Here is a 12,171-nt window from a genome sequence, read left to right as displayed (position 1 = left end):
AAACTGAGATCAGCTCTAGTTTTGGCTTCGTGTTTATCTTTAATTCTCTAATCTGGAACTGAGGAAAAGTACAAGGGTTGATCTCCTCGCAATTCTACTAGGATGAATCTACACGACTATTTACTATTTAATACCAGGGACATCTCCACATACACATATAGACACCACATTTTGCCTAATTTACATACACTGAAATGGCCTACATTGAAATTTGGGGTTATTTCAGTCACATTATGCTGTCTCCAGAATCTTTATTTTTGTTGCAGAACATAAATTTACCTTGTTGAAATAAAAATAATTCCATATCACATGGTCATATGACAATAGATTTTTCATTACTGTAAAAGTGTGGCGACTTTGTCAGATATAAGAAAAGATGGTTTTTGTAAAGGTAGTATACTTTAATCAGTTTGGTGAAAACTGCAATGGAGGTATCAGCATTCAGGTATCATAATGTAATTATTTCTTTAATATGTTTCCTTGGCCACCCAAATGGAGAAAGGGATAACAGACCCAAATATTTGCACATCATGAAGTTGTGGCTTCTTGTGTTTGTTGCCATGAAGAGAATGTGTGTCTGAAAGTAGCTCTATTGATATTGGAAAAATCCATGTCTGGTTAGTACCTTTATTCCACGTAAAATAACAATCTTTTGGTTGGTCACATTTTAGTTTGTTGAGCTTCAATATAATATTTATTGTATTTGCATACACCTTCCATCTACTAATAAATTAACCTCAAAGTAGCTGAAGTCAGAACTGTAATAATAACTACTTTGCCAGTCCTTTACAGATTTTTATACTCATAGCATTTTCACTCCAGCTCATGACCTCTTTAACTATTACACTGTATGATGTACCAAGAAAATGGTTAATTACATTTTTTGTTAAGTGTCAGATTATGAAATCATGACAACCTTCGTTTGTAACACATATTGTCTATCTGTTGTAGGTGTTGGGGAAAATCTTACAGATCCATCTGTGATTAAACCTGAAGACAAAAAGTAGGTTTCTTTCTGTTGAAATTATTATTCATTTCAGACATTCTGCCAACAGTCTGTATATTTAGGATGATTTTCTATGTTTTGTGGGAGAGGTTTAATTATTTTTTCACATGGTGCTTGGGTTAAACGAAAGCATGATGCCAGTGAAGAGACTACATCTTCCCCTGTGCTTTGGAGGACTTTAAGTGTCCCAGCTCTCCACATGTGGTAAGAGGTGTATGAAAGGCGGGAGAGTCTGCGTTGCTGTTCTGGGAGCAATCTCTTCACAGAGTTGTGCCAAAAGATGTGAATGCGGCAGTTCAGTTTCCCCTAACTGGGAGTATATGGGGCCACAATGGCTTAAGAGGATGAAGAGAAGGCCTCTGGCTCTTTAACCTCTCCGAGAGGTTTTAGTGTTGCATTTAAGCATGCAGCATGATTTCAGAGCTGTGATATGAAAATGGTAAATCATGAGTGGAAACTTAAAACAACTGGATAGATTAGACACACAGAAATAGCAGTCTGCCTTTGTGAATCAAATTTCAGAATCAGAACCATGGCTATTCTCCCGTTCTGTGACCTTGCTCTTCAGTGGTATTTTCTGTAGCAAGAGCAGAAGCAGTGGTGTTGACAGCTGCTCTCCTACAGCTCTCCTACTCTTCCTTAACCTACACCGCTCCAGATCTGCCCTGACATCTCTGCCCCTCCCCTATCTGGTGTTCATCTTGACTGCCCCTTGCTCAGCTCATGCCATTTGCTTGAAGGGAGGTCTCATGTTTGGAAGGAAGAGATGCAAATGTGAATAGTCTAATGTAATACAAAGGGCAATTAACTACAGAAATACTGGTGACTTGCCCACAACTTGGAACTCCAAGTTAATTTTGTAAGCAAGTTCTTAGTTCTGGGACCATTATTAATATTTCAAAAGGATAAGTAATAAATTACTTCCTTAATGTTTAATAATGATTGTAGGTGTATTTGCCATATAATATTTATTTTGGAAACAACAAAGATATGAGAGCAAAGATATGCTGAGCACTTCTCAGTGACAAAGACTGCCCTAAGTAGGTCATTGGTTCATGACAGAAGCACACAGATAGCTCAAGTTAGAGATGCAGAGAGGTCAGTCATGTAGTTGTTCACTAGACTTTAGCAAATACTTTTAAGGTATTGCTACAGATGCATAAATTCTGGTTTGCTACTGTTCAAGTAGATTTTTTTATATCAGTGGTAGCATAAACTGTAACAGTTATTGCTGTAAACAGTGGAGAGGCACTGACTGAAGTAGTTCACATGGCAACTCAGCCTACCCCCTTTAAATTGGGATAATATTTATCTACATTATTTTGAAGTTTTTATTAGCATCCTTCTGTATTGTTTCTGCTGTTAAATAATTTTAATTGATTAATGAAATTTGATCATACAGATTTTATTTGCAGAACTTTTTATTGTTTATCATCTGCAAAATAGTTCTAGTTACAGAGTAAGTGTTGATTAATTAATCAAACCCAGCTTGATTTTCTTATATTCAGGGAAATCTTCAGAACAGCAACTTGTGACACTATATTGTTTGATTTAGGGTTCTAAAGTAATAAGGCAGTAAAACTGTGGTGTTTTCTGTAAGCAGGTACCCAATTCTATGAAATACTTTCTAAAAGAGTAATAAGAATTACAGTGTAAAAGCACTGTCTTTGTTCTAAACTTCATCTGCTCACAGGAGAAACATTTCTGACAGAGGCAAGATGTGTTTTAAGTTTTCTTTTGTAGGTAAGATACTTAGATAAGATCAAAGATACTTTGAGCTCATGTTCCCTTGGAAACCTAGGAAAAAATAGATGGCACCTGACTGATAGGGCTGATTGAAATTTCAGCTTTACTTACAGTTAAATTATTTATGTTTTACTTCTTTAACTCCATCAATTTACTGGCTCATGTTATTATCATGTTAGTATCATGTAAGTCTTTTACTTCATGCATCCTGCTTTCTGTTTTGGAAAGGACTTTGCAATGGCAAAGTGTGACCTCTAGGTCTGTGGTAGTGCTTTATGTCTTGGTTTTATACCAGTATCAAGACCAATATAATAGATCTGTTTAGAAAGTATGCCTAATGCTGGGACATCCCACACAGATCCTGAGCTGATGCAAATCAGTGTAAGATCTGGCCACATGCACTGCATAGAATGTATGAAGTGATAAAATGGTACAGGTATGACATCCACAGAAAGATTTCCTTTAAAACAGATGTAATTGAGGCACAGCAGCAAGGTTTTAACATAGTTTGAACACTTCTGTACTGCCCAAACATGAAGAAGACTTGGCAAGTCCACAACAAAGTTAATGCGGGTAAAGTTTTCACAGATATTAGGTTCAGATTCAGAGATGAGGAAAAGAGTGTTTTGAGTTTCAAACTGAAAAGAATTGATATATTCATAGAGCATCTGTTTTCAATAGTTTGATATTATCACCACATGAAAGATTTTTCCTGGTTTTCATATTGAAATGTTTCTTTCTGGTCCTGCCTACTGACAACATAGACAAAAAAAGCCAACAGTCTTCAATTTTTTAAAAAATAATTTTAAACTACCCCCTAATCTTTACATGTTATGGTTTCCAGGCCGATGATCATTTCCAATTTATCCCCAGATTTCCTGAAATAGTTATCCAAATTTAAATGCAGTATTCCTCTTGAATCATTGCTAGTACTAGGTACAGAGGAAAGGTTACTTCATATATGTCACAGAGAGTATACCATTTTATCTCAAAACAGTATGAGAAAATACCATTCTGTCTTCTGTTACTTGCTTCACCTAGCACAGAGTAATGGTTAGGTTAGAGAAGTATCAGAGTAGTTGTGTGGCCTTGAAATTAGCAAAGCCTTCCTAATTTCCTATACCTGCTCAAGCAAATACTTAAGTACATTCTGTTTTTATGGCATTTCATCAGATTCCAGCAAAGGATAGAGATGGCTATATTGTATCATGTTATTTAAAGTGTATATATGGCCCTTGATTATAATTCACCTCTTCCCTTGTTTTATGCATTAATTTGCTTTAAAAGATGACTAGATTAACCCTTCACAGGATCCAGGAGACACATAATCTCCAGTGTCTGCTAGAAATTAGAAGGATACTAAGTTTTGTATAGTAGTTTTAGCTAAACACTGCTGCTGTCCTGTGTGAAAGGGAAGAGATTCATGTTTGAACATTGCTTTCTTTAGAGAGAATATAGTTTTGTTAATGTGAATTACAGATAGATTTGAGAGAATTAAAATATTTTCTATAGCTTCTCAGAGCTGTAATTGATTTCAGATTTTAAAAGATGCTGTTTTCACTCTGCATATCATTAAAAAAAAATACTGGCATTTGTAAAGTTTTTTTGGAAGTGCTTCTTGTGTGCTGTGTTCCATAGTGTCTAGACTGTCAAATTCTTGATAATAATGGTGCAGCTATACTAAAATTAATGAGCACTGAGATTTCGGACTACCTTAAGGATCTGCTGGAATTATGTGGTGCTTCTAATATGTGTGTGGTCATAGCTGGCTTCTGTTTGCAATTGCGGCAGTTTCTTTCAGAATATGCAATCCACTTCCACAAATGGATTCCCTAGTAGCAATATTGAGTTGGTCAGAGAACAGAAACATGGAAATAAGCACAGGAAGAAGACAATAAATTTTAAAACTTTGCTTGTCAGCAGCATATTGTGGGTTTTGGGGTTTTAATTTTTTTTCATTTTTTTATGCTGCGTATTGCTGTGACTAGGGTTCTCCTAGCTTTTGCCTTTCTGCTTTTAATTGAGGAGAAAATTAGTCCCTGTCAGTTCTGTTTTGTTCTCACATGCCCACCATCAAAACTAGAACCAAACTACTTGCTTGGTGGGAATGAGTGGTGGCTGCAGCAGAATCACACAGATTATGGCATATGTCATCAAAATATTGCTGTGCCCAGTTTTCCTTTGAGCATTTTAGTAGGGACTGCTGGGTCTATCTTGTCTTCCTTTAGAGAAAAACAAAAGTAGTGTGGGGTATATGTAGGCTAATATTTTACTGGAACTGACGGTTCACTCATCCCATATCTAAAAAAAGTTTTAATGTGTATTAACTTCTGATTGTCTTGATAAAAAGGGCTAACTGATAAAAAAAAAAAAAATTGTCATCATCTCCCTCCCCTATAATTGCTTTATTTTAGATTCACTGATTTTTAAAGCATATTTCTTTTAGGTCTGGAAAGATGGTATTTGGACCAGCAAACCTAGGAGAAGATGCAATAAGAAACTTCATTGCAAAGCATCACTGTAATTCTTGCTGCAGAAAGCTGAAACTTCCCGGTATGCAAAGTAAAGATTAATTTTTAATCTATGTATAACTTTATAAGTGCAACAAAGTAAGAGTGTAAGTGTGCTATAAAGGCAAGAACTGAAATTCTATTGATCTGAAGGATTCTGGTAGGCATAGTCTTCCTGTGCAAAGGCAGATATGAGAATACTGCTCTTTTTCCTACCATCCATGTAAGAGTGAGAGCTCATCAACCTGATGTTGGCATTCAGTATGAAAGCTTCTTCCCATTGAATTGTTTCCCCTTCTTTGCTAAATGGTAGCCCATTTTTTTCCAGGGTCATCACTACAGACAACATCTCCAATAATTTTTAGAATAAGAAAGAGTAACAATAGAAAATTCGTGATGCATTAGTTGGGGAAAAACTCACTGGATGCTTTCTGGCCCTGCTCCAGCCCCTATGTATGCTTAGTTGGATTCCCTGTTGTTCATGCTATATTTGGTAGAATGTGCTTCTGTTTGATGTATGGCAGATTTTAAAGACTGAAAGCCAAAATAGATTGCTTTCTGGATGACTTTTCAGCCACTGATGTTTCTTCTGTAGAGAAAGCTCCTTCCTTTCATTGCCTTCATGGAGTAATAATTAGTGTTTGATTCTGAAACAGAAACTGCAGTGTTACTGGTTTTAATTATAATTATAATTATAATTATTTTTCTCTGTGGCAGCTGGAGATAATACAGGGGAAAATCAGCTGAATGAATACAGCCAGGGAAGTTTCATTCATACGGGCTCACACCCCTGGTTCTCTCAACTCCCTGGTTCTTATTTGCCTCACTCCAGATTTTCTTCCTCCTGGAAACATCAAACAAACTGCCATCAGTTCTTGGGCTGAGCACTGCTCAAGATGTATGTGCTTTTCAAACATTTACTTGGCTGCATTGTTGAACTTGTTTTCTTGCCATAGATTTGAGAAGAAGTGACTACACATTAGAAACTGTTGGTCCGGCCTTCGAAACAGAAATGGAAACAAGCACCAAAGAAGCGGATAATGCAGACGAGCCTTCTGAGTATGACACACAGCTGTGAAGCAGAGCCCATGTGTTTGCATGCTTGAAAACCTGCCCCTTATCACTGCCAAAGGTCTGTCCAAAATCACAAAGTACAGGCGACTGAGTGCAGCATCTGTCTGCCCTTGCTAGACCCTACAAACAAGGAATGAGAAAAATCAGCCCTTCCATGCTCTTGTGCTGGTCTTTCTTGTACAGACCAATGAACTACTGGGAGCAGGTCACCCCTTAGCTGGGTAAACAGTCCCATCAGTGCCTTTTTTTTTTTAATCATGGTTCCAAACTGTGTTTTCTTATGAAAACGACTGTGACAAGTTTATTTCCCAGTGGTTTGTTTCTCCTTCTGCTCTTTAGTAAATAAATGAATGTATACACATGTGCAAATCATTCATTTTCAGTCAGAGCCCATTCAGCCCTGTGCTTACTTATTCTTGGGCATAGAAGGCTCTCCAGGAAATTGCAGAAATACTACTTTCTCTTTATTATTGATTTTGATTCAGAGACAAACCAAGAATATGTGAGCCATGAATTAATGGTTTAAACAGTACTCATGACAGTTAGACTGAAAAATTTTGTAGGAACTTCATCTTGAAATCTTTTCACATACCAATAAAAAGTTGTCCAATAAAGGAGCAGATTATTGGGCCCACAAGCATGGGATTTTCTCATTTTGAGTTGATGAAGTTGATTATTCTGTGGTCCTTAATACAAACATAAAGAACAACCGTGAATGTGACATTTGACTTTCAGGACCTGCCTTTCTTTATAATATTTTAGTTTCTGAATGATTTAAAGTTGCAAATGGAAGAAAGATTTTAGAAGTCACAAAGAATAATATGTTCCATTTGGTGTTTAACTTGTCAATGTCAGGCTGAACGTAGGACTGTTGCCTAACAGTGGTGCAATTATATTTGGCAGCATCCACATTTGTTTCTGTCGATGTCCTCTGATTACAGCTGAAGTTCAGAAAACAGAAAAATCAATCTGTGCAATACGATTTTGTAAAGATTGAAGTGTTCAGCAGAAATATTTCTAATACAACTCATGTTCTAATACAGATCACACCATTAAAGTGACTTTGTACTTTCATGTTGAGAAAAAAACCTAATATTCAAATGTCAGTCATTAGAAAATTTTATATTTGAATTAAAAAAAAAAAACATTTCCACTAAAGCTGACAGTAAATTTTAAGGTGTAAAGGGGTTTTTTATTATGATTTTTTTTAATTAATTTTTTTAATATCATTAAAAAATAATGATATTATTTTTTATTATGATCTGTGATTGATTTGGTATATTTAGTAAATGTCTACATATACATTGGATTTGGGAGTTACATGCTCCCAGTTTTTATATTGATTTACATGTTACCAGTTTTTATATTGATTACGATATTGATGTTGAAGTAATCAGTATTGTAAACAGTCATTGAAGTAATCATCTACACAATGTTTAGCTGAGATGCCTTCAGTTTCTGAGAGTATTCAGAAGAGGTTCCTGTTGGTTATTTTTCCTTTTAAAAATAATTTTGATAGAAACCCCCCCATATTTTCCCCTATTAGATTATATTTTCCATTTTGCAAAATACATAGTTTCCTTTGGCTCCTTTTTTCTGGAAGCAAGTCAATATATCAGAAAACTTAGCTTGTCTGTGAAAGAGGTAGCTTGATTGCATCTCTGCAGACTGAGGGTGAATTTTGATCCATATGCCTGTAAGGTAGTAATTCTGCTTCCTGTGGTTATCATTTTAAAATCTGACTTTAGGGAGATATGTGCTTACATGAATACGTAAATACATTAAAGAAAGACCTTTCTTTAAAGGATCTCTAACTATTTGTATGCCTTTCAATTCAGTTAAGTTAAACGACACATAAATATGTCTTTAAAGTCAAAGACATTGTAACTCCTGCCCTGATAGTGTTGTTTTCCTCAAATGTTGCCATAAATTCAGAACACATATATATTATGCACAAAAAATAAACTCTGCACCAGGCTGGGCCTGAGCACCTTTCATTTCCTTACAAGTTTTGAAGGTCTGCACAAATCATGCTTCAGATGGTCTTTTCTTGACAGTGCTCCTGTTGCCCGCAAGAGTGGGTTTCATAGCTGATACTTGTTAGAATTCTTACGATGTCTAGATAGCTCAGTGTATATTAATCTTAGTCCCTCTTGTCAGTATCTGTCAAGGTACATACTGCTTTCCAGTATGAAATTGGGGATCCTTGCAAGGTACTAATCTGTGTAGAAATGTAGTTTATTTAATTTTGTAGCTGTTTAGTTTTGTTCAGCATGACATATTAAGGGGATGAAACAAGAAAAGGAGGCATTTCAAATTGTACCACTGTATATTTTTATCCTTGCACTAGTTTTTCCATGCGTGGAGACACTAAGTTGAAAAACTCCAGTAATTCTCCTGGCATATTATGCCCCGCCTTTCTTTTTGCATTTTTTGGGAGCGCTGATTCACATGTCACTAAACTGTAAATTTAAGTACCTTTTCATAGTTCAGTAATAAATTATATTGAAAATAATTCGAAAAAAAATATTTCTTTTGAGATCTTGGTGTCTTTCTTACTACCAACTTTATATATTCTTTCAATTGTCTGTTGATTTCTAAATACTGACCTTGGATTAAAGCATACGTCCACTGAATACATGAAAGAAAAACTAACAGCCTTTAATGGGGACAGCAGTAAGCCCCACTCACATTAAAATTGTGGTTCATGTGAAATGAAAGATGTGGAAGTCAGGTTCTTTCTCCAAGTGCTTGACAACTAGAGTGAAAGAAGAAATCTTGTATGTCAAATCCAAGCATAGGGTTTTCTGATTATTAGCTTCAGTATTTGTTTATGCTGAAAAGGACATACAGCGGTTTCTTTCATAATTCTGGTGGGTTCAGGAAAAAAAAAAGACCTGTTTACTTTGTTCAAATGAGTCAGGCAGTAAAGTTTTGAAAGAACAAAACAAAACAAAAACTCCACCAGAGTATTTATAAGCTCACATTTTAATATGAGCTTAAAAGAAGCTTACTTAGGAATTCAGTTGGGATTATCCACAGCAAAATGTTTTTTTGGCATCTGCTGCATTGGAGATGTAGCTTGAACATAGGAAAAATATTCAGAAATTGAAAACCTCACACTCAGGAAGGCTTTTTTTTCTTTTTATTCATAGTTGTATTTGTGGTTATTCATTTATTATTAGTGCAGTAAATTCAAAAGGGATATTACATGTGTTTTCTAGAAATGGATTTGTATTTGTTGCAGTTTTGTCAATCTATTTCAAAATTTCAAAAGAATAAAAGAACACTTTCACAATGTTTCTGTTCTTCATAAGTATAACATGAAATAACGTTTCTGAGCACTAAGGAAAACAGGTGAAAGTAACATACAGAGAATAATGTGGTCATTTTTATTTTTAATCTCAAAGTAATAAACATCTATTCTATATTTATCATATGGTTTCCAGCTTCTCTTTTGTTTTAGTTCTGCAGTAGCATTAGTTTCTATTCTCGTAGTCAATATACTTACAGCAAGAATACTTCTACACCTGTCTCATAAGTTAAAAGTTAATTTTACAGAAGAATAGATATATTAATTTACTTATTAGTTGTTCAATAAACCCTGGATTAATTTTTTTAGTTGAGATGCATGATCAATTCTTAGAAAACTTGGTAAATCCAATCACTGCTGCAGGTTTTAGAATAATAGATACCATTGCTGTAATATGACAGTCTTTTTTTTTTTTACTATAATTTTAGATCTCTGATGTGAAAAGCCTGTATAGCCACAAGTGTAAACAAGGAGTTATAAATGAATAGTGCCCTATTGACTTCATTGTCAAATCTGCTACATTTTATATCTCTTTTCCATTCTTAGGATGATGATGCCAGTCACTTTTCGCTGAAAAATTGTTCCCAGAGATTATGAAAAACATGCCTGGATTGACCTGGGCCTTCTCATCAACTGTGGTCACACCAGAGTAGTCAGTGCTTACCCTACTGATAGATCATTTGCACGATCTGTTACGCTTTTCAGCTTTTCTTTACTGTCTTTGTCATATTTTGACTTATCCTGGAAGGCAGTTTGGTCTCCCAATTTATGGTAACTACTGCTGGGGAAGAAAAATTTCAAACTAAAGCTAAGCAAAAACTACTTTCCTCTTTGATATTGAAGAGTGTGCAAACAGTTGTAATGCTCTGTCCATTTGCCTCCCTGGCACTGGTTCTGTTTGCAGAACAAAAAACAAACCAGTGTTTTAAAATACCCTGGGTCCATTTGGATGTTAATATTCAGTTGTGATAAAGTTCTTAAGGTTCAAGAAGAAAATCAGAAAAAAGTTCTGTAGGAAAGAAGTAACTTTGTTCCCTAAAGAAAGCCTGGCTGTGATCTTTGTGTCAAAGATTTAGGTAAATGGCTAAAACCTTCAATTTCTCAGGATGTCACTGAAAATAATATGATCTAGGTTTGACAATTTGCAGACAGCCCAACCTATGCATGGCTGGCAGAGGGGAGGAGGAGATGAAAGAGGAGGAGACTGAGTTGAGGAAGAGGAGGAGAGGCTGAGGCACAGAGAGCAGTCTCTGACTTATGAGCCTTCCTCCTGCTGTTTTTCCTGACTGACCTCTTGTCCCACAGAGATACTGCCAATGTCATCTTGTTTCTGTGGTCTGTAGCAAGAGGCAGTAACATGTACTAAAACACATTGACACAGTGTACTCAGGTGGCCTGGCTTCAACAGGTGTCTCACTTGAATACGAAAAAAAAGATGCTTCTCCCCAGATGACTCCTGCTATGACATTTGAAGTGTAATGTGACCTCTGAAAATGTCTGAGCAGGAAACGGTTAGGGCAGCAACTGATCAAGGAGAGCAAGGGAGGTCCAGGGTGGTCAGCTAGGAATGGCCACATGTCCCTCTTGCTCTACTAAATGGATGTAAGGTTGGCCTAAAGTGACTGTAAAGAAATGTGGTCTGGATTAACTTCAGATGACCCCTGTGCATTAAAGGAGCCCAGCCTGACCCTCAGTGATTACTTGATGTAGCTAATTGGAATTAGGGTTAATATTAGATGACACATCTGCAGGTTAATTTGATCTGAATGGACTTGTTGAATGAAAATAAGAACGAGTGTAACCCTGGACAATTTACTGGGTGTAAAGCTGACCCCAGGCATTGAGCTTGGATGACCCCAAGCAGATCATTGGCTATTGTGTCGTCCCAAGGTGACTCCTTTAATCTAGCTAGCATGTTGACCTCAGATGAGCCTTGGGAAGTCAATTGGACCTGGTGTGACTCCCATAAGTTATTTAAACTCATGTTTACTTGAACTGACCTGTGCCACAACCGTGAGAGTTGACCTTAGATGACCCTGCAGTGAGAGTTGCATCTCAGATTGAACTCCGATGACTTCAGACAAGAGTCAAGGACTGTGACCTCTTAGCACCAAGTGAGAGGCAGGTTGACGGCCAATGACAAATCAAACAATTAACTGGATCTCAGGTTTACCTTAAATGACTTCTGGGCACGGAACAAAGGTTGCACTGACCTCACATGAACCCTATCAGCCTGTCTTGTTGACCTCAAATGAATCCTACTGCTTAACTGGATACCAAACAGACTTTAAATATTTGCCCCTCCTCCAAAGGAGAAGAGTGGTGACTTCAAAGGACCTCTGTGAAGGTCAAGTGTATGTCAGGTCTGTCAAGGTCTCAGTATGCGAGATTGATCTCAGATGATCCTAGGCTCCAAACAAGAGCCTAGCTGACCTCAAACAACATCTTGCGTATACCTGGGTCTCATGATGATGCCAGATAAGCATATTTGACAGGTTAACTGGCCCCTCAGGTTCACCTCA

General features: G+C 36.6%; 1 protein-coding gene across 1 annotated transcript in view; it reads left to right on the top strand.

Moving 5' to 3' along the window:
• Nucleotides 1-9,773, top strand: part of TRPM6 (transient receptor potential cation channel subfamily M member 6) — a 73,093-nt gene extending 63,320 nt beyond the window's left edge. Inside the window, exons 36-38 of the mRNA XM_032097106.1 lie at nt 952-1,003; nt 5,199-5,305; nt 6,219-9,773. Of these exons, the coding sequence (XP_031952997.1) occupies nt 952-1,003; nt 5,199-5,305; nt 6,219-6,340 (281 nt within the window). The 3' untranslated portion in view covers nt 6,341-9,773. The remainder of the gene's footprint in view (nt 1-951; nt 1,004-5,198; nt 5,306-6,218) is intronic.
• The last annotated feature ends 2,398 nt before the right edge of the window (nt 9,774-12,171 follow it).

The sequence above is a fragment of the Corvus moneduloides genome, chromosome Z (genome assembly GCF_009650955.1).
Source record: "Corvus moneduloides isolate bCorMon1 chromosome Z, bCorMon1.pri, whole genome shotgun sequence".
Lineage (NCBI taxonomy): Eukaryota > Metazoa > Chordata > Aves > Passeriformes > Corvidae > Corvus > Corvus moneduloides.
Note: the sequence above shows the minus strand (reverse complement) of the source record. Positions and strands in the feature narration are given on the sequence as shown.